At 37.3% G+C, this 23,838-nt stretch overlaps 1 protein-coding gene across 1 annotated transcript; it reads left to right on the forward strand.

The window, feature by feature from the left end:
• Positions 1-443: 443 nt before the first annotated feature.
• Positions 444-2,698, forward strand: LOC104893351 (uncharacterized). Its single transcript, XM_010679447.1, has 6 exons — positions 444-923; positions 1,038-1,483; positions 1,583-1,694; positions 1,866-2,289; positions 2,447-2,520; positions 2,612-2,698. Exons 1-6 carry the CDS (start codon positions 444-446, stop codon positions 2,696-2,698), a joined length of 1,623 nt encoding a protein of 540 aa, XP_010677749.1.
• The last annotated feature ends 21,140 nt before the right edge of the window (positions 2,699-23,838 follow it).

Raw genomic sequence — 23,838 nt, forward strand, 5'->3', positions numbered from 1 at the left:
AAATACACTTTTGCAGTCCATGCGGGAAAATTCCTGTGGTATATAGTCACCCAGCGAGGCATAGAAGCTAATCCCAGCCAGGTGCAAGCATTGATCAACATCCAATCACCCCGGAATCTGAAAGAAGTCCAGAAGCTGACTGGAAGAGTAGCTGCGCTAAATAGGTTCATATCCAGGTCCTCTGACAAGTGCCACCTGTTCTACAACGTGCTGAAAAAGAATAAAGGATTCAACTGGATAGCTGAACATGAAGCTGCACTGCAAGATCTGAAGGCTTACCTAGCCCAACCTCCCCTGTTATCGAAACCAGCTGCAGGAGAGACCCTCCAGTTGTATCTAGAGAGGCAGAAAGTCAACAAATCCCAATTTATTACATAAGTAAATCCTTGCTGGACGCTGAAACCAGGTACACATCACTCGAAAAATTAGTATTAGCTTTGTACATGGCATCTCGTAAGTTAAGGCATTACTTTGAGTCTCACCCTATTCATGTTATGACTAATTATCCCATCAAAGCGGTGTTACGAAAACCAGAGTGTTCAGGGAGAATGGCCAAGTGGGCTATATCCCTAAGCGCACATGACATTAAGTATCTGCCTAGGACAGCTATAAAATCCCAAGCTCTAGCTGACTTTGTGGCAGACTTTAGTCATGACCTAGCAACTGCAGGTGAAGAGGAAGTAGGTAAATCTGGATCCTCGCAGCCGTATGTCGACGGATCTTCGAATTTCAGAGGAGCTGGTCTAGGTGTAGTACTAAAGTCACCACAAGGGGACATGATAGTACGCGCTATCTGTTGTGATTTTAAAGCTACTAACAATGAGGCTGAGTATGAAGCCTTAATTGCAGGCATGGTATTAGCATATGATTTAAAAGCTAACAGTTTACATGTGTTCAGTGAGTCGCTAATGATAGTAAGCCAGGTAAAAGGAGAATACGCAGCTAAAGATTCAAAGATGGCCTCTTACCTGGAGTTAGTCAAAGATAAAGCTAAGCTGTTTGAAGAGTTCAGCATAAAGTAAATCCCAAGGGATCAGAACACCAAGGCTGACGCCCTAGCTAACCTGGGATCAGCACTCAGAAAATGCGATTTCAATTCAATACCAATAGCTCACCTAGCTGAAGCAGCCGTCAGCAAGCAAGTCAACGTGGTACAACCAAATAGCAACTGCGCAGAAAGCATCAGCTGGACCCAGCCAATAATCGAATACTTGGAAAGGGGCATCCTGCCAGAAGATAAGCTGGAAGCTAGGAAGCTGCGAATGAAAGCTACCAGGTATCATGTCATTTCAGGTACCCTATTTAAAAGAGCATGTGCTAGCTATGACCTGTTGCAAAGGTGCTTGGAGAAAGATCAGTGGGAGCCCACGCTCAAAGAATTCCATGAAGGTGAGTGCGGGTCCCATGCAGCAGAAAGAAGTCTATTAAACAAGATCCTAGCGTATGGATATTATTGGCCAACTATGCGCCAAGATGCAAAGAGGTACGTGCAAAAATGCGAAAGCTGCCAAAAGCATGCAGGTATGTCCCACTAGCCAGCTGAGGTATTGCATCCCACCTTGACACCCTGGCCTTTCATGAGGTGGGGCATGGACATTGTGGGAAAACTACCCGTAGCCACAGGGCAAAAAGTCTTCATGCTAGCACTTATGGATTACTTCTCCAAGTGGATCGAGGCTGGGGCATTCCAGCAGGTAAGGGACAAAGAAGTGATATCCTTTTTGCACACTAACATCATTTGCAGGTTGGGGGTACCTAGCGAGATCATTTGTGATAATGGTTTACAATTCATAAGTGATAAGACAAGGCATTTTTGCCATGAGTGGAACATCAATCTGGTGACCTCAACACCCAGATACCCATAGGCTAAAGGGCAAGCTGAGTCCAGCAACAAGGTGATCATCAACGGTATCAAGAGACGTTTAAAAGCTAAAAAAGGAAAATGGGCTGAGGAGCTGCCTAAAGTGCTCTGGGCAAACAGAACAACACCAAGAGGTGCTATAGGAAGGACTCCCTTCTCGCTTGTGTATGGATGCGAGGCAGTGCTACCTGCAGAAGTAGCTATCCCTACAACTAGATATGGCTTGCTGACTCCAGAAGCTAATGACGAAGAACTCAGCTACGACCTGGACTCCATCGAGGAACTAAGAGATAGTGCGCCAATAAGGATGGTTGCGCAGCAGCAGATAGTGGCTCGTAGCTTTAACAAGAATGTCAAAGCCAAAGTATTCAAGGTAGGAGATTGGGTTCTCAGGAAGGTATTCCAAAATACTCAGGAGCTCAATGCAGGTAAGTTAGGGATAAGCTGGGAAGGTCCTTACCTGATTGATCAAATAGTTGGAAAAGGTGCTTATCGCCTAATCACTAAGGATGGGAAAGCAGTACCTAGAAGCTGGAATGCTTCTCATCTCAAGCTATATCATTTCTAACCTGGGGCATCAGCCAGGTTACCACAGGGCCACAGGTGCCAGAATCCCAAGTAAGGCAACCATTGTTTTGCACAAGGCATTGGTCCACCAGGTAAGCAAAATGTTCTAAATTTTTTGATAACTCAAGTATTCTAAGATTATTGTTCATGGCAACGGTCTACCTGGGTTTTATCCATGTGCAGACAAACGCAAGGGGTTGCAGCACCCAGGTAAACAGCTGGAGCATCAAAGCTCAGCTACATGGTCGTAGCACCTGGTCAAGCAGCTAAAGGTTGAAGTACCAGAACTTAGCTGGAAGGTCGTAGCACCAAGGAAATGGGCCCAACCAAAGCAAAGTCAACAAGTACACCAGGTAAACCTATTGATAAGCATGCATGCAACAAAAGTGTTTCGAAATTGAAAAACATAGAGCCATAAGTTCAAAAGGTAAGCATAAGTCATACGATCAAAAAAGAAATATGTTCGTACATAAACACGTTGCCCCCATGGACAACGGTAAAAAGTCAACAAAAAGATAAAGTCAAATCGTTCTAAGATTGAATCACTAAGTAGCTAAAGAAATCAAGAGACTACACTAGCATCATCACCAGCAACCTTATCCTTGTCGCCTGGTGCAACATCTTCTTGCTGGCCAATTGTAGTTGGAGACTCAGCTGTGGATTGCTCAGAATCATTCGCCTTGCTGCCTGTAGCTAAAGCCTCCAAAGTAGCCATATAGTCCAGCTTGAGATACCCGTCGATGTAGTAGTTGATGCCTTTGTCGTCCAGGTTCTTAAAGCGAATCAGGTAAGCCAGCTTGGCAGTCTCTATGATTTTAGCTTTAGCTTAAATGTCTAAAGCCTTCTCCTCAGCATCCTTGGCAGTGGCAGTGGCAGTCAGGCGTTCAATATCTTTTTCGGCCGCAGCCAACTTTTCATCCTTCTCCAATATCTCCTTCTCGATTAACTTTAACTCAACAGCTAGCTTGTTTTCAGCATCCAACCTGGCCTGCTTCTCTTTCTGCAGCTTGGTCTGGTGACTCAGGTTGTCCTTTTGCAGATGAGCCACCTTGTCTTGAAGGGAGGCCACAGTTCGTAAGCTGTCTCGGGCAGCTAGACAATTCTGGGTAAGTTAGCATAAGAGAGGTGGAGCATAAGTATAAAAAATACACTAATGTTTAATACGTAAGGTAATATGCAGAACATTCTTAAGCTGTAGCGATAGTTGGACAGCATGGTTCAGAGTTACTTCATGATCCTGTCCTTTGAGCCTCCTTTGTGCAGCTGGAAAAAGAAGCTTTTCAACTGAAGGCCAGATGCCACCTTCCAAACCTTCTTCACCCAGGAAGTCGGTAGGTAAGCTCACAAGGAATTCCTCTTCCTTGGGAAATTTGGCCGTGATGTCAATAACGGTAGGAACCGAAGCTGAGCGTAGCTGCTTGCGGGGAGGTTTCTTAGCTTGGGAGTGGCCAGAAGACGCTACTGACCTTTTTCTGTTTTTCAATCTGTCCATAGCATCCTCGTCAGAAAGGGTGTTGGATTTAGCTTGAGCTGTGTGCAGCAGGTAACTAGTTTAGCCAAAGAGTCTAAGTAAAACTCTAAAAGAAATCACATAATTGTAGTCTAAGATTACCTGAAGACATGGAGTTCGTGCGAGAAGAGATCTTAGAGTCTAGTGGAATAATCTCAGCTGGGGCCGTGTAGGTGCGCTCCTCAATATGTAAATTGAACAGATCTGCTAATCTTTCGGCTTGTTCAGGAATCTGGGAAATTATGGGACCAAGACCTGCAGGGAAAGCAAGGTAAGAACCTAGTTAATTCATTTTTAGGAATAAAAGACAAATTGAATGAGTAAATACCTTTATTAAACCAACCCCCAACTAGAGAGTTCCCAGCTTCGCCTAAAGAGTCTTTCACTACGAAAAAATATCTGGTTTTCCAGACAGAGTCAGAGGCAATTGTCCCATCTATCAGCGGAGGGTAAGGTGCCTTAGCCCTAAGAGTGATGAAACCCTTAGCTGATTTCCTGACGCTGTAAGCTGTCAGGAGTTCATTTAGAGAAAAGGCGTGGTGCCATGTATTTGTAAGGGTTTCTAAAACCGAGCAAGTTTTCCACAAGGATAGCATCAGCTGGCCAGGTGAAAGGTGGAGAACCTCCTTGAAAGACTTAGTTAGTGGGGAGAAGTTGTAATTGTAGCCCAAGAGAAAGGGATGCTCGTAATAGCAGACATAATCCTCGGGAGAAGATTCGGGTCTGCATGCTTGAGAAGGAACGATGATTTGAGCACCTTCAGGGAAATTCCCCACTTTCTTAAGTTCGTCTATCTCTTGCGCAGTGACCGACGAAGATACATCATCAATTGCCTTACCCATCAGGAGGAAGAAAGGAAAAAGGACGAAAGAACTTCGGAAAACGAAAGAGGGAAGAAAAGAAATTTTACCTGAGAAGAGAAAAATTCGCAAAAGAGTAAGTAAAGTAGGATCTCAGGGAGAGGTGAATGACCCTTAAATACTTGGAGCTCAACGGTACTCTAGTCCAACGGATAAATATTTAATATTGTGCAAAAGTTATCTTTTAGCTGCTAATAAGTAATCAAGTGGTGAGTAAGTTTATCTTTTCCCAAGGAATATTATCTTCAAGGCGAGAGAAAAAATTATCTTTTAGGCAAAAAAATTATCTTCTAGTATTTTTATCTTTTGAGGTAAAAGGATAGAAATTCCAAGTGTGCAAGAATTTATCATAATCATGAGCTGAACTTTTTTGCTAACAAGTATTTTATTCTGTTTGGTAACTTGTGACTTTAACTAAGTTACGCCTAGGTTGGCATCACAAGTTAGGGGCAATTGTTATGTCCTAAATTTATCCTAAGCTGGAATTTACAGGTAAGTTGATTGCCATAGCAAGAAAGCATCAGGTAGCAGCTACAGCAAGCAGTTATGAAGCTTGTAAGATAATCCGGTTGAAAAGCATTGGATACTGATCAAGACCAAGTCAAGTAATGTTGTTATGCCGAAGAAATAGGGTGAAGGCAGTTGCTGAGCAAAAGAGAAGATACCCCTTGATTTTAGGAGGTCATGGCACCTTATTAGGAGTTGGTTATACAACGTTCAAACAAGGAAAAGCAACGTTCAGAATATGTATGAGTATATATAGAAGGGGAACAACTGGGTAGCATAAGTTTTTACAATCACTTTACATTCAAACACTCTCTTCTACTTTTACATATTCTGAAGTGTACTTAGTATAAGCTACAAGCTGCAAGCTGTAAGCTATAAGTTGTGATTCTGATACATAGTGGATTGGTGGACTCAATTCCACCCGCGGTTTTTACCCACCTTCATTGGGGTTTTCCGCGTCACCATTTTCTTGGTGCCTTGTCTCTTTTTTGCATTTGTTCATTTTCGTAGCTAAGTATCCAATATTGTTATTAGCTGCATCTCCGTTAGCTGCAGATCCTCAACTGAGTTCTGCGTGGTCAGAATTTGGCATAAACAGGTACCGAGCTCAGAAACCATCTCACGGGATCATATACCTACTCAGTACATAACCTTAATTTCTAGATAGAAACATATATCAACCTTACCGCCGAAACCGCCGCTAGCCTCACCACTGGTCTCCGGCAGCCACACACATCACCACCAGCTAATTTTAAAAAGTGAGGGCAGAGCAGAAGAGGGTAAGAATTGACCATCAATCAAATTTTTAATTAATTAACCTTATCACCAAAGAAACATGACCTCAGAAACGTCGAGATGCTGAGCAACGTATAAGGTGGTTGAGAATGTCGAGAATCCTGAAAAATGTCACATAAGATACGTCATTTGTCGCAGGTTGATTCATGAGAAACTCAATTGGCCATCGTGATTAAACTCATCACCTAATACACGTCGAATATCTCGTCGGAAGAGTCATCAATTTATTAGGAAAAAGAGAAAGATGAGGGTGGAACCGAAGAGAGTGTAAGTTGAGGATGACCAGTTGAGGTCTTGATGGTGTGAGAGGAGGAGGCGTACGTGATTTCGTGCGAAATTTTTGAAGCGGGGTTTTTTCCCGCTATTTTATTTTGGTATGGGTAATGAACTATAAATTTGAACTGGCCAATTTCCTGTCAAACAAAAAAAAGAGATGATGTATTCACTAAATATGGGAAATGAAATACATATTTTTGTTGCCTAATTAAGTTAATGAGCAATCCAAACTTAAATCGTCGCCCCAAATATGATTTTGGGCAATAAAAAAAGTTTAGTTGCCCCATAATGTATACTTGGGCAACAAATTCAACTATGGGCCACAATGTTCAATTTTGTTGCCCTTGAGATTCAAATCCGTCGCCCAAAACCTTTTATTCTTGTAGTGACTCGAGAGACTCAAACTCTGTCTCAGACTCGGACGACACAGACTCTTCGAAAATCGGCCCTTCCCTGGTGGTGAAGATCATCTTCTTTTCGTTTGAAGAAATGAGTTTGATATTCTTCCTCCATCATTGCATGGTGCCACTTGCAGGAGCGATTAGCATAGCTGAAGGCCTCGTACTGTAGTTAGCCTGAAGGTGAGCAGTGTTGTGTGGCCATTCGACTCTTTCTTGACCGAATAGAAGTCCCAATGCCTTGTAGTCTAAACAGTCTTCAGTGAACTGTTTAATTGTGGGATCATGAATCCATTCTTCTTGAAAGCTATAGTCCGAAATATTGTAAATCCTAGAGAAGCAATCCAAATCGAAGGTGCTAAGTCCTCTTCTATGAGGGCTACTTCTTGGGAATGAGTCCTGGAAGATCTTGATCCTATTCATCATGATCTATGTGAATGAGAGGCTTTTCAACTGCTTGCACTTTCATTATAGAGGCATCAAGCTAAGTGTTATCTGAATGCCATTAACAATAATCTTTCCCTTTTAGTGCAAGGAAGATGAGACTGCACCATGGTCGTCCTAATAGTCGGTTGAATGCGGCCTTGATATCAATGACTTGGAAGATTGTGCGCTTTTCTATAACCGCTGCACATATATTTAGGGCTATAGCACCCAAGGATTGGTGGCGAGAATTGTCATATGCTCGGATAGCTTGATGGGAAGGACTGAAATCTGCATCCTTGAAACCTAGACGGCGCATAGTTCGCAATGGACACAAATTGATTGCAAATCTACTATCTACTAATGTCATTGGGAAATTCACGGCCATGCATGCTACAAGAAGATGGAGGGCCTTGTTATGCTTGTTAGCTTCGAAAGGAAGGTCATTGTCAGTAAAGGAAATTACTTTTCCTTGGATTGGCTTCTTAGCAGTCAGGAAGTTAACCAATCCTTTAGGCAATGTGTCGGATGACACATTCCTTTTCGTAACGACGAATAGTAATGTCATAAGATGCTCATGAGAGGAATCTATTAATTGTCAAATGTTGATTTTTGCTTTTGGTTTCATGAGATGTTGAATAAGAGCGTTCTCTTTACAAAAAAGCTCGTCGGGAGATGCAGGCAATTATGGAGCACTATTCTGAACTAGTTGATTTAGTCTTCTAGTTCAGAAGAGTACTTGTACTGCTTCCTCTTCAATACTTCGGTACCAATCTTCCCCTAGGGTGGGTGATAGGACCATCATGAATATCAATGATCTCATTGTCTTTATATAGTCCAGGGGTGGAGGGATACATACTCCTTGATCATTGTCACTTTCTTCGGTGGCATACTCGTCTTCATCACTGTCCTATATAACATTGATATCGAATGATGTTTCAACAATAATGACTAGAATTTTTTTGCACGCAAGCTTCGCTTTTTTCGAGACCAAGAGACATACGAAGTGTAATTATTTTTAGTTGCAAATTTTGATTGGTTTAGTCTCTATCACTTAAGTCTCTCACCAGTCATATTTTTTTTACTTTCAAAGTTAAATTCTACAAAAAAAATTGAATTTTTATTGAATTTATTTATGATTTCTAATATTATAATTTTTTCGTTGATTTCTGAATTAAGTACACTACTTCATAGATTGTGAAGAAAGTGGACACTTTGATTTCAAGTCAAATTTTTGTGAATATTTTTTGAGTATGTATTAACGTTGTGTATTGGTTGTAGTTTGTAAGTGAATTTTTTAGATTTATAAAGTTTCCTCATTTGAGTGATTTGTATAATGTAAATTATGCAATTCTATGATTTTAGTTGACTTGTGAGTGATTGTTATAATTTTATTTCCAGTATTTTTGTTTGAAGCCCCCTTTCGTTTGTAAGTGAATTTGTAATTTAGAAAGGGAAGAGGGTAAAATAGTCTATTCAATCGGGGACACCATAGCACCCCCCCTTCCCTTATATAATAGAGATAGTGGGGATAGGATCCCCTATTGGTGCAATCAGGAGGATGGATCATAATAGTACTGATTGTAACACCCCCAAATTACTCACTTTTATTTAAATACTTTAGTAAATAATATTTGAGTAATTTAGGAGTTTTACCACCATCTGACCAACATGCTTTTAGCAACCAACTATTAACTAATAAAATAACTTGCAGCGGAAGAGTTTAACCAAAAATAATAATACTTGGTTATTGATAAATGTAAATATTGTCTCAAAACAAAATATTAAAAAACACCCTAATCTAGGTGAAGATCTCCTCCCTAGTATGCTCCCATGCACATACGAAATTCACCTGCAAAACTGCTTACCAAAAAGGTAAACAGGGCAAAGCCAAATAGGAAAAAGGAAAATTTTCGTCGATATAAAACTGAGTACGAAATGTATAAGATAAGTAACACATTTGTTAGTTCGGAATAATTTTTTTTCATTTCGAAAAATTCATCACTAATAATTCAAGAATAACTCTTTAAGAACAAATTATTTTCTAACACTTTATTAATAATTCAAGAATAACCTTTTAAGAATAAACACTTTCCAAACACTTGAATAATAATTCAATAATAATCTTTTAAGAACAAAGTCTTTCCAAACACTTGAATAATAATTCAAGAATAATCTTTTAAGAACAAACTCTTTCCAAATAACTTGGATTAAAAAAAATATTGAGAACAATGTTATTTTACTAAGTGTGCACACCCCCCCCCTCCCAAACTAGTCATCCTATCACAATGCTATATCAAGGGGTAACTATAATTGCCAACAAGTAGACTTTGAAGCTCTTGATGTTTATCAAGCGGAAATAATAATAATATAATTTGTATGTCATGAATAAACCTCCTTTCCTCATAAATAACTTTTTGAAAATTCAAAGTTCATAAAACCAATCAACCTTTCCTTGTAAATAATTTAATTTTCCAAAAAGGATAACAAAACTTCTACATATAAAAATGATTGATAAAATTGTTCCTTCTTTTCACTTTTAAGAGTGAATAATGAAATATCGTAACCATTTTAAACCAAATTCCTAAACCAATCTAACCAGTAAATCAATAAACACCTTTATCACATAAAACTACATTTCAAATGATCTAGCTACATAACGTACCTTGATCTTGCACAAAGAGTATAATAGTATCTCCACTTAGTCTTAATCTTGAACGATCTCCTAACAAACCAATAATATAAGAGTCTAATAACTAACTTATCACATGAACTTAATCATGAATGTAAACATGAATAACCTATCATGAGCATAATATTTTTTAGTAAGAAACATGAATTTTTTTTTCTTAACCCGAACACTAGTACAGAATCAACGATTTGCGTCGGATGCGAGGCGCCCATTTGCGTCGGACATGGGTCCGACAGCAAAGGTCTCGACACAGATCAGGATTCAAGATCTGCGTCGGACAACGATGCGACGCAGTTGATAAGCTATCTGCGTCGGACCCCCCCAACTTGCGACGCAAATTGTCTTTCATCTGCGTCGCACATTGACCAACATGCGACGCAGATGGGGGCAGCAGCGCAGCAAAGCCACAGTCATTTACATCGCACGTTACTCTATGTTTGACGCATATTAACCATTTTTTATTTTAAAAAAGTCCATTTGCGTCGGACATGGTCTTGCATCCGACGCAAATGGATAATTTTTTGTTAAAAAAAAATAAATTCACCTACACATGAACAGATAAAGGGGAGGAAGTGAAGGGGTAATGGTCAATCTGTGCGTACCCCAGCCCAGATCACAGAAAACTGCAAAGTGTCACGCAGTTCACCGGTGCTGCTGTATATTGTTAAACTGCGGGACTCTACTGTATATTCTTGAAGAATGAATACAAAGTTTGAATCTATACAAAATTAATCGATAAAAATACAAGAATAACAAAATGCATACACAATTGAATCCTGAATTCACTAATCGAAGGAAAAATAACACAGAGCGGCGAAATTTAAAACGAAATTGAATCAACTTCACTAAAAATGATGAAATTCAACAAAACTGACATAAAAACATAAAAACACAACAATCTCTCCGAATCAACCTCTACAAAATCAATAGAAGCAATCAACCATAATCTATACATAATTAAAAATTTAAAAAATGAAATTAAAAACTTAAATATTCAGAACTAACATACAAAAACGAAATTAAAAAACTGAACCCTAAAAAAACAAAATCAGATCGAACATACAAGAATGAAATTACAGTAAATATATTAAAAAAAACCTAAATCGCCAAAGTAAGATCGAACATCGTTCTCGAATTTCTTCAAATCTCGTTGTTCTTCAAATTTCGTTCTTGAATTTGAGAAAATAGTAGCGATAAAACCGCCCTTTAATTTGGGAAAAAAAATCGATTAAAAATCGATAGCAGCGAGGAATTCGAAGGACTCGTCGGTGGCAGTGGTTGTTGGTGTTGCCTTGTCGGAGGATTCAGTGGTTGTTGTTGTCGTCGGTGTTGTCGGAGCATTCATGAATCGTGAAGGAAAAGAACTGGTCGTCGGTTGTTGTTCGTTGTTATTGTTCGCCGGAGAGAGAGAGAGAGAGTTTGAGCTGATTGATTTTGGCTGGTCAATTTGTGTTGAAGATAATAAAGATCTACTTTTGTTAGGTTAGAGGGCGAGAAGGAGAGAGAGTATCGGCGCTTAGAGAGAGAGAGTAGGGAAGTTTTAGGTTAGAGGGTGAGAGGAGTGGGCGTGTAATGTTAGAATATTTTAAGTGTTGAATTTGTGGGCTGTGGGCTTGCGTCGGATGAGACCATGGGTCCGACGTAATTTATTCTTTTGCAACGCACCATAGGATAGTGCGACGCACATAGTGTGAATTTTCTTTATCAAAGAGGAGACGATCTGCGTCGTATGCTCCAGGTGGTCCGACGCACATTGAGTTTTTGCAATGCACCAGAGGCACGTGCGACGCATATAGCTCGTACTGGTGCTCGCGTACCCATGTTGTGCGTCGCACTTCTCATTGCATGCGACGCAAATTACGTTATTGCGTCGTTTCCGTTTCAGTGCGACGCAAATGAGGCGACACAAATCGTCCTTTTTCTACTAGTGGAAGAAAATTAGAACTTAAATAAGAAATATAAAACTAGAATAGATAAGAAGAGAAAGAAGAACATTGAAGTCAGAGAGTATGGATTATCCAAAGTTTTTGTGTGGAAAAGATGGCTTAAGGTGTCGGGTATTAATAGGAGTAGAATAGGTTGTACTTAACTTCCAAAATTAAATAGTTTGTAACCTTCATCATAAATTAGGAGATTAAACCAAGATTTGTAACCTCCATCATAAATTTGGAAGTTATATGAAAAAAAAGACTCCCTCCAATCTTTATAGAATCCCGTAGGAAAATATGGCCCAGAAAAAAAACAAATTTTTTGTTGTTTTGGTTTTCGATATATTTTTTTTACTAGGATTTAATAACAAAAGCTTAACAAATTCCATTTTAGTGCCATATTCCCGCCAAAATAATTTAAAACTAGTGAGAATACTAAAATACGCTTTTCTTAAAATATCTATTTTAGAAAAAAATATTTTAATTACCTAAATAAATACTAAAAAATATGGGGTATTACACCGATCCTCAGAGATAACCAAGGCATTGTTCAATGGCCCATTTTGGTTGTTAGGCTTATTCTCTTCAAGAGGAATGAGAAGCCTGCCTTCATCAATCATGTCTTTGATGGCATGTTTAAGCTTGAAACACGCACTCATATGTTTTGTGACCACTTCCTCGGTGGTACATGCAATAAGCATTCTTGTCCCACTTTGGACCCCTTCTACTTTCTTCTAGCTCAAGAGTTGGTGCAATGGGATCACACAGTGTCTTTTGAGTGAAGGTGATCAAAAGCTATGGCATATGACATGCTTATTGGAGTGAATGTCCTTCTTGGACTCCTTTCTAAGGATTTGTTTGGTACCTCAAGAAGGTTTACCTTTCCACCTTTATAAGTGGATCCATATTAATTATTATTATTATTATTATTATTATTATTATTATTATAACGATTGTTGTCATTTTGGGCGTTTTTCAACAAGTCATCCTCAATTTGCACACCTATAACATATAGCTTTGTAAAACTTGTGATAGCTAAATAATTGAGATGGTTTTTGTATTTAGGCAACAAATTAGCGATGAAGATGCAAATTAGGTCTTTTTTAGGAGGCTTAGAGACCATGCGAGAGGACTTTTCTCACCACCTATTGAGATAGGTAGTAAAGCCTTCATTATTTTACTCTTTGAGTACTTCTAATTCCCTTAGTGAGGTTTGAATTACATCATTATATTCATATTGTTTTATGAACTCCCTGATAATATCGCCCCAAGTTTCAACATGCTTGGGATCCATTGAATAGTACCAGTTTTGACAGATGGGGTTCTACTAGGGGTGATAATGAGCATGAAAAGCTCGCGAGCAGCTCGGGCTCGGCTCAGTCAAAGCTCGGCTCAAACTCGGGCTCGACTCGAGACTTAAACGAGCCGAGCCGAGCTAGGCAAAGCTCGGCTCGTAAAGCTCGTGAACAGCTCAATTATTATTTTATATTAAAAAAATATTTTACATTAAAAAAATTTTATACAAATTTATATTTTAATTTAGATTAAAAATTATATATTTTAATTTGTGATCCAACTTCACCTCTACTCCACTAGGCACTAAAGTCCCACATTAGTTAAGAAAACAAGGATCAACCTTATTTTCTTTATAAATAGCTACTACTCCTTACTTCAGCTTAAAGTTTAATTTTGTATCTCCTTGGTTGGAAAACAAAAACTATACTTTATTTTCTTCATAGAGGGAATGAAGTATATTTTTAAATATTTGATTATTTAATACTTAAAATATTTGATAAATTTTTCTTTAGCAAAACATGGAGTCCCACATTGAAATTTTAACAATGCTAGGAGGGATTCCAAGTTATAAAACTACATGTAAACAAAACAAGGGTATAATGATTTTTTTTTCTTTAACAAAACATGGAGTCTCACATTGAAATTTTAGCAATGCTAAGAGGGATTCCAAGTTATATAAGCATCTGTCGAATGAGTTTGTTTATCTTAAACAAAACATGGAGTCCCACATTGAAATATTAGCAATATTAAGAGGCAAACCAAGTTATAAAGCATGGGGATAGTGAGTTTGTTTTTCTTTAACAAACCATGGAGTCACACATTGAAATCTTAGCAATGCTGAGACGGAAATCAAGTTATAAAAGCATATGATGGGTGAGTGAACAAGCTCACCTACTTCGAGCCGAGCCGAGCTCATTAGTCGAACGTAAACGAGCTCACGAGCCGAGCCTAAAGGAGCTCACGAGCCGAGCCTAAAGGAGCTCACGAGCCGAGCCTAAACGAGTTCATGAGCCGAGCCTAAACTAGCTCACGAGCCGAGCTCGAGCCGCAAATTCTAATCACGAGCTCGAGCTAAGCTTTGCTCCCCCAAGCTCGGCGAGCCCACGAGCCGAGCCGAGCCCATTAAAAGTCAAACGAGCTCGAGTTGAGCCTAGTACTATTCGGGTTCGGCTCGCTCGATAAGCATCCCTAGGTTCAACGACATCAGGAATACAAGTTAACTCAGTAATGCCCCAAGTGGTACAGTTGCTCGATGTTGCCAGTTGACTTAGTAATTTTTTCGTCACCAATGCTTGTTGTAGAGAGTGCCCTTGTTTCCGCTATTTCAACAGATTGGGATTTTCTTGTACATGTACGAGCTTTCTGATACGTATTTGTAATTCTTCTGTTTGAAAGGACACATTGACTTAGGAATCACAAAAAAAATGGAAAGTACAAGAAATGAAATGAAGGAAGGAATGTTTTCAAAATAGTAATATTTCAGAAAATTGTTTCTAATTTGCTCAAAACTCTTACCAATAGAAGGATATGTTCAAGGAAGGAAGTTATTTTTTGTGGAGGTAAGTTTATGATGATATTTGTGGTTATGGATTTTGTGGAAAATGGTGATATATTTGGTTATATTTTTGGCGTGGAGAATGTTATGTGGTGAAATTTATGATAGTGTATGATGATTTGAACATTTATGAGTGTAATTTGAGGAGGTATGGATTGAAGACTTGGCAAAAGTATATCACCAATCAAAATGAAATAAAAAGATGAGAAGGTTTTCACAAAATGGAAAAAAAGTATAAGGTAAGTTGTTGGGAGGATAAGAATATCCGACTTTCTCCAAAAAGAAAAGAAAATAAAATAAAAAGGAAAATCCTAAACATGAACTTCCACATAAATGAGACTTGATGATAGTGAGACTCAAAATGAAAGAAAAAGACTAATTTTTTGTTATTTCTGAAATTTTGTAAAGTTATTAGTATAGATCCTAGGAGCACGGAACGATAAGTAACTTTACATGCATGCACACAAGAAAAAAATGCAGAATCGGCCACCACATTAACTAAATTGGTTTAAAAGAAGACGCACAAGAAGCTCACCATGCAGCCAAGATGCACACGGCACAGATTATGCATCTGGTGCAGGAGCAGTGCGTAAGGCGCATCCACATGCGTCTAGTTCACTATTAATAATCCAAGAGAAATTTTTATGGCAATTTAGGCAATGTTTTAACGAATTCTACATGATTTGAGAAGCTACCACTAACATAATGATAACAACAATTTAAACAAACCAACACCTAACATACCTTGTTTTTGTTTTAGACGTGGAACAATAGTCAAACTAAAAATAGACATGGGATGAATAGATTGTGCGTCACACAACTAAGTGCGCACGGCGCGTAAGCTATGCTTTTGGCGCAGGAGTGGTGCGCCAGGTGCAAATAAATGTGTTTGGCCCACTGCTCCCCGGCATGCATATTGGCAATTTGCCGAAAGTTCGGACGAAAATTACGATCTATTTAGATGCAAATTTTAGGCACAAGGCATATAGATATGTTAATAAATTAGCAGCAGGCAAAAATTGACTCATAAATGTCAAGTAACATGGATGCAAGAGCTCTTAACCTAAAGTCCAGTTCTACATTCAACTATGGTCATGTTTAGGTTGAGGCTGAAACTGTCCATGACTAAGAGATTGGTCTCATACTTCGTACCTTTGCTTAAAGAGGTGGCCACATGTAAGACCCACTTCAATTCTCAAGTCAGGAAAAATAGAACAATGTCTGGTTGGTGGATTTGCTTATAACTAAGATCCAACACTATCGCTCAGGAAGCATTTTGTAAGGACAAAGCGCAAACCCACCAAAGTTACCTCGCACATAGAACATGTGCTAATGAGTTAAGGTAAATTGTCCTTGTGGTGGCTAAATAATAGTTATACATATGCAAAACAGTATGTTATTCAAAGGCATAAAAAAGAGAATGAATTGTATTTTTCAAGTTTCACCCGCTCATTTTATATTTTAAAAAAAAAATCCTCCCAGCGGAGTCGTGAAATTATAGGCGTGATTTTATTTCGTCTATGCGATGTGAGTGCGTATTTGACTACCCCATTGTTAAGGTTTATTAAATACGTTTCTGAAGTCGCCAACAAGTCTTTAAAGGAAAACTTATAAACCTAATTAGATATTTAGGAAGCCATAACGACACCTTAAGGACTTATCCAATGTAGATTTCTCCGTCTTGACTCCATAAATGGTCAATGAACCAAAAATTGAGTTTGGAGGGTAAGGGTATGAACACGGTCAGGAACCATGTCTCCCATTGCAAGCCTCTACTTAATACGATTCATAGCAATGTTTATGCAAAAGAATAACCACATAATATTTTTATACACCCTAAAGATAGTAGTCTAGGTTGGTTTAGGAAACACATAAAAGACTATTTTTAGCAACAAGTTATTGAGCAGTCAATATTAGGGTTGAGCATAAAATTTGGGTACCCAGACCTAAACCCGGACCCGGTCCCGGTCCAACTGGGTCCGGGTCTGGGTCTAAAATATGGACCTAGTTGCATCCGGTTCCAATTCTGGGTAGAATTTTGTCGGATCCGGTACCTGGTGGGTAACCAGTTTGACCGGTTCCAGCTCTGGGTACCCGGTTGGAGCGGGTCTAGGTCCGGGTACCCAGTGTTGACCCTTAAGTTTTGAAGATGACTTAACCACAAAAGACATAGTATATTTTATTTATGTTATTGCAAGGTAATTCATGCTCGAGCTAAGAGAATACTTGATTGAAGATTAAAGCGGAGAGTTAATCAAGATCGAAGTAAAGATGTTCGAGAGATGAAGAATCAAGCATGGAATGAAGATTAGAATACATTAGGGTATTTATTAATCTTCTTGTTAAGGTTGAGTAAAAGCTTAATTACGTTTGTGGTGAATTCTCAAAGGAACATGGTTCTGTTCCCATGAAAGGAACAGACCTGGCACTATAGGAACAAGGCTAAGGAACAAGACTTAAAGATTAGAGAACAATACTTAAAACTAATTTAGGAACTCCTAAGTGACTCTAAGTTGTGCGCCTAAGTTAATTGAGTGCCCAATATAGTTGTTAGAGTTTTTAGGGATATTTTGACTAAGATCCATTATTTTAGGAAGTTAGTTTAAGTTTGTTAGGAAAAGATTTTAAAAAGATTTTCTGTTTTTAAATTAACTGATTTTCAAATATTATCTTTTTAAAATATATATTTTATATTTTATATTTTATTTAAAAGATTTAGTTTTCGAAAATTTAATATTTATGATTTTTAAATTTTTCGGATTTTTAAATTATAAAAACTGTTTTTCCGGTTTTATAAAAGATTTTGAAAAAGATATTTTTCCTAAAAACTAGCTAAAGTATTTTATTTATTTATTTCCTAAAATCTTAGATTGCACGCCTAAAGTTACTGCTACACGTTTTATGTAGTTAGTGGATTTAGTGGCTTAAGTTAATTATCCTCCAAGTAATTTAATTAAATAAGTTTAATTAATTCTCCAAGTTTTGCAAAAACCACGTAATGTGTTACTGCTTCTATGAAGTGAAGTAGTGGATTAGTGGATGCTTTACATGACATGGAATAATTAATTTAATTTAATTAATTAATTAAACATCATGGAGAACATGTGATAATGGTGTAATTAGTGGAGAACATGTCTTGTCTTAATTGTCTATAAATAGGCGCCAATTCATTTGAGCAAAATTGTGTCTGACTTAGTTAATTTGTTCTAAGTTATCTAAAGTGTCAGTGCCTTTTCCTTAAGAGAATTCATACTTACATTAATCGAGTTTATTACTCTTCCATTATTTTATAAAGTGTATTTTTGAGAAAAAGGGTTTGAGTGAACTCTTGTAAGTGTGAGAAAGCTTTGAGTGAAGCAAGAGAAAGAGAAAGAGAAAGGAACTTCGAGTGAAGTTTGAGAGAAAACGTCAGTTTTTGGGAACTGTCGTTGGGAACTTGAGTTGAGTGACTTAAGTTGAGAATCGAGAGAAAAGTAATAGGTTGTAATCAGAGTTGTTTTGGCCTATTATAGTGGAAAGTTGTTTAAAATCCCTTGTGGTCGAGGTTGTTTCTTCCTACTAGGCCTAGGAAGTTTTTCCTCGTAAAATCTCTCGTGTTCCCATTGTTTCTTCCCAAGTTTACTTTAAATTCCGCAAAAAGTATAGCTTATTCTCTCACTATAATTCACCCCTCCTCTTATAGTGCTCATATTATACAACACCCAGTACTTAGAATTGGTTTTTTTTTCATATACTCATATAGAATTAGTACAAGGATAATAGTTGTTAAGTAAAAAGTTAGTACTTAGTAGGCCTTCAGGCCCATTTATTTATTATTTTTTTTTAGCTCAATTAGCCTATCTTAGTATGTTGTTAAACTTACAACTGGGTACCCAGTTCTGGACCTCGTACCCACCGGTTCCGAGTCTGGGTCCAAAAATTTAGGATCCGATTTGACTAATTCCAATTCCAATTCCAGATTTTTAATACCCACTGGGTCCGGGTCTATGAAATACTACCGGGTACCCGGTTGTGCTCACCCCTAGTCAATATTGCAAGGTACCTAGTAGGTTGTCCAAATTATGTCATTTAATGAAAACATTTATTTACGCCTTAATTACCAATAGCAACATGTGGGTGACAAAAATCAGGCATAGAACAAACAAAGCAACGTGAATATTATATATAAAAATAATAGGGGAAAAAGGTAAAAGTGTACAATAAACACGATTATTTATTAAATACTTACATCATGACAAAAAATCATTAGTAACTTCAAGGCAATAAAAATAAAGGAATCATTCAAGAGTCCTTAATCTTATACTTTTGCAGCTTAGGTCTAAGAGCGTAATGACCTTCAATAGGAGCAATATTGAAACCAAAAGCAAAATATATTTAAGAACATAAAAGTGTTTGATGTGTTTGCAAGTGTATATAGAGCATGTAAGTATTCGTTAGTTAAAGTGCATGAACATAAAAGTGTGTGATGTGTTTGCAAGTGTATATAGAGCATGTAAGTATTCGTTAGTTAAAGTGCATGAGAAAATAAATAAATAAAACCATCCCTTGATTCCAAAAATCAAGGGGTATTTATTAAATAAGTGAAGGTGCGCTTCACGCGCCAGCTGCACCAAACGCAACATGACGTGTGACGCCCAATCACACGTGTCAGAAGCACATTGGTGTGTCTGACGCGGCATGCTCAATAGACAATGTACACACGGTCTGAGTCTTTCAAAATAAAAAAGAAAAGATGCGTGTCACACAGTGTGGTACGCTAGGCGCAAGACTATGTGTGACTCACGGATCCACGTGACAGGCACATATTGGCTCGCCTGACACACCATATGCCAATGCGTTGAGCGGACGTGGTATGCTAGGCGCATCGCCTTCGTCCAATTCATTTCCATGGCTTTTTCATTAAACGCATTCTTTAAAGATTATTTATCCCTTAAAATTCGGAAATTCAATATTATAGAATAAAAAATTTGATTTAAATCTATTAGAATATTTATTAAAAATAAAAAATTGAGCTTTTAAAATATTTTAAATGGAATTGAAATTTCTTGTGGACTTAAAATAAAATTAATTATCATGATTATTTAATTTGGCTTAATAATAAGACTCCAAAATACACATTAAATTTAATTTGGGTTTGACTCTCGAATTGCTCTTCCGTTGGGTTGCGCCAACTTAAGCCGAGGTGTGTTTCATCATCGAACCCTTAAATGGCTTAAATGGGGAGGCATGATTATGTGTCTATAATTATTGTTATTTGGAAGCACAATACTTTCAATACAAAAACAACTAAGTTCAACTCGCTGATGCTATTAGTTCGTCGATTTAATAAATTCAATACATATTTTTTCAAATTTTAAGGGCATTACATATCCTAAAGTTGTAAATATGCCATTATGAAATGGTGATTATCTCAAGATTTCCCTTAGACTAATGTCACTATATATTCGAAGCAATAATAACTTTCATAATTTATGGTACTCATTGTATTTTTAAACATTATGTTGGAGATTTAGAGTATAACGTTAGTTTAATTCATGATTTATTATGAGTCACTTGGTTATGATGTTGTTACTTGAATAATATATGTAATAATATGCTATATGTGACTCATGGTTTTTCTTGTGGTTTGTCAAGAATTTAATGAACTTCGAAAAAAGAAATAATGGAGGGCAGCAGGGGCTCGCACCTCATGAGCAATGATATGTAGCACAACTAGCAGCAAGTGTAACACCACAAGGTGTTGAAGACCCCGGTAGTAGATATTGTCCTTTTTAGGCTTTAGCTCGCAAGGATTTGCTTTGGTACAGAATCGAAGTCCTACCCAAAAGGCCTCTACTAAGTTGAGGTGTCCACCTCTATGTAAAGAAGTTAGCTATTGTTGGAACATTTATAAGGTGATGGGTTTTATAAGCTCATATGATTCTATACTAGAAGAGGAGGAGGTATAGTATGTTAAGATTAGAATACATAAAGTCACGTGAAAGAATCAAGCAAAACAGAAGGTCAGTCGCGGGTCGCGACCAGTGCATTGTCGCGACTCGCGATCTGTATCGCAAGTCGCAATGTGGGTTCTTTTTTGGAACGTGAATTGTTGCGTGGACGATTTATAACTGTTGTATTGTGTACGTTATTCTTTTAATGATGATTAAGGACTCTTAATTAGAGGATTAAATGGAGGTTGATGCACAATAACAATTCTAATCTATGGAGATTATGTTTATATATAACCTTTGTCATTATTATGAGGAGAGAGAGAAAAAAGAAAATCAATTTTCATATTTCTAACTTCTTGCTTTGCTTGAGAGGAACCTTGCTATTTTCTCTCTAGTGTTCATCACAAACTTAAAATAGAAAGTTCTTGTTGATTCACATAGAAGATCATCTTGTGAATTGTTTTCTCCATTGTACCTCATTATTTATTTCGTGTTAACCCGGTGATCATAGAGGGGCAAAATTAAACTACTAGGAAAGCGTAGTTTCCGTGTCTTGGAGTGGTATATCCGGTTCCCTTGTTTGATCACACATCTAACAATCTATTAGTTTAAATTTCCTTTCGTTTCGGATATGGCTCAGTCACTCAAGGACATGACTATGAACTTCCAAAAGTTGGACAAGTTTGAGGGGGTGGGTTATCAAAGATGGCAAAAGAAGATGCACTTCTTATTGACTACTTTGAATGTGGTGTATGTTCTTTCAACAACCATGCCACCATTTCCGAAAGATGGAGAGGAAGAGTCCGTGGAGACTACAAGGAAGAGAACAAAGCGGGAGAATGATTACTACAATGTCGGAGTCACATCCTTAACTATCTTACCGATTCTTTGTTTGATCTTTACCAAAATATGGAGAGTGCAAAGGAACTTTGGGATGCTCTTGTGGCCAATTATATTTCGGAAGATGCTTCAAGTAAGAAATTTCTTGTTAGTAATTTTAATTCATTTAAAATGACTAATGATCGGCCTATTGTTGAGCAATTTCATGAAGTTCATCATATGAACTAAATAAGATCACATGGTATGGTGATGGATGAGGTGATTGTGGTTGCTTCAATCATCGATAAATTACCACATACTTGGAAAGACACTAAGCATTCATTGAAACATATAAAGGAAGATATGTCCATGGAGCAATTAGGAACTCATCTTCGTATTGAAGAGGGTATCCGGGCTCAAGATCGGGTTAAGGATACTACTACTAGTATTCCTAAGTCTATAGTGAATATGGTAGAGGTTGGTGGGTCTAGTAAGACCAAGAAATCCAAATATAACAACTCAAAAACCAATTTTTCTAACAAGAAGAGGAAGACCCTCACTTGTTGGGTATGCAATGGACCTCATCTCAAGAGCGATTGTCCTTCTAAGAACAAGAAGAAGACAAAGAATGAACAACCTAGTGTTGTTCAAAACCAAGGTTGATGATTCTTGGTGGATAGATTCGGGAGCCTCTAGACATGTGTGCAATAATAAGCACTTATTCAAGTCTTTGAAAGATTTGGATGATGGTCCAATATTGTATATGGGGAATGATTCTACGGTAAAGGCCAAGGGTATAGACCAAGTAGAACTATTGTTAACCTCGGGAAAGACTTTAACTCTCCGGGATGTTGTTTATGTACCGGAAGTGAAGAATCTTGTGTCGGGGGTCTTTTGAATAAATTTGGTTTTGAAGTTGTATTTGAATCAGATAAGTTTATAGTTTCCAAGGGTAGTATTTATGTAGGAAATGATTTTATTGTAATGGGATGTTTAAATTTAGTATTAATAATGCAAATGATACTAGTTCAATTTACATGCTTGATGTTTCTTCTCTATAGCACAATCGATCATGTCATGTGAACTATCGTAGATTATATGACATGTCTAAGTTGGGTTTAATACCTCCTTTCGATTTAAAGTTAGAGAAGTGTAAGACATGCATGCTAAATAAGATTACAAAGAATCCTTATCCTAGTGTGACTAGACAAACAATATTGCTAGAATTGGTGCATAGTGACTTGTGTGACTTTCATAGTTCACCTTGTTTGCGAAATAAAAAAATATATATTGTAACTTTTATTGATGATTTTTCTGTTATGAAATATAATATGGATGCCCATTATACCCTCGTTAGTATATACGGGATATTCTAGGGTTTTGTTCTCCAAGCAAACCCTAACTATTATATTATATATATATACCCCGGACTACATGGAATAAGATATACAATACGATTCTCTCTTCTCTCTTCTCTCTTCAGTTTATTTACAACACGTTATGAGCAACAAATCCAAGTCGATTGAGCAAACAAGAAACCAAGAAAATGATCTATCATTGAGGTAAAGTTTTATCACTTTTTTTATTAGCGATTACCCTTATTTGTTGGATTTTTTTTTTGACCAATAATTATAAACAAAGGAACTGTATAAAATTTTGATTATGGTTTTGTATTGTCGCATGTTTTGTTCGGTGGATTAGTTTGTATTAATGTATTGCCGCATGTTTTGTTTTGATCTCTTTCTACTTCTAAATTAGATTTTGGATCTACATTATTCACTATATTTCTATGGTCTACGACAATTTTTCTCATAGAACTCGGTTAACTTTAGTGTTAATCACGTTAACCTATGTGGCATAATTAATTTTCCACTTTGTTCAGAGTCTTATATTGATGTAATATTTAAATCATATTTGTGCGCTCTCATGTACACTACGTCCAACTTCTTATTACAGTTGTACTCCGTAATTATTGTGCCGTATTTATTTGATAATTTGGTAGTTAATTTTCTGAATTGAAAACTGGTTCAATAAATTATATTAGCGACCATTATTTTCGTTACATTGATTCATGATTAAGGTATGTGGATCTTATATTCATTGTTCTATATCATACTGATATGTTATTCTATTTTAAACGATTATTATATGTTAGTCTCTGCTCTTAATTTTTATGATAGAGTTGTGAATTTTGATTGCTACCTATTTTCGATCTATTTAGCCTTATGCGATTTACTTAATTCACTGTTAAGTGGGCATTACATGTTTTTTTTTTTATGGAAAATTATACCATTCAACTTATTTTGTAGAAATTACTTTCTCTTTGAGATCCTTCGTTTATTGACTTGAGTAGTCTACTTGAATTACAATTTGATATGAAGTCCTAATTTCGCAATATTCACTTGTATATAGTGTACT

Source organism: Beta vulgaris, chromosome 5 (genome assembly GCF_026745355.1).
Source record: "Beta vulgaris subsp. vulgaris cultivar EL10 chromosome 5, EL10.2, whole genome shotgun sequence".
Classification (NCBI taxonomy): domain Eukaryota; kingdom Viridiplantae; phylum Streptophyta; class Magnoliopsida; order Caryophyllales; family Amaranthaceae; genus Beta; species Beta vulgaris.

Excerpts from the sequence above, each read along its gene's own strand:
- LOC104893351 (XM_010679447.1), top strand. The coding sequence starts at position 444 with ATGGCATCTCGTAAGTTAAGGCATTACTTTGAGTCTCACCCTATTCAT. Across the intron at positions 924-1,037 it reads CGCTAATGATAGTAAGCCAG|AACACCAAGGCTGACGCCCT; the intron begins GTAAAAGGAGAA and ends CCAAGGGATCAG. Across the intron at positions 1,484-1,582 it reads ATGCGCCAAGATGCAAAGAG|GTGGGGCATGGACATTGTGG; the intron begins GTACGTGCAAAA and ends GCCTTTCATGAG.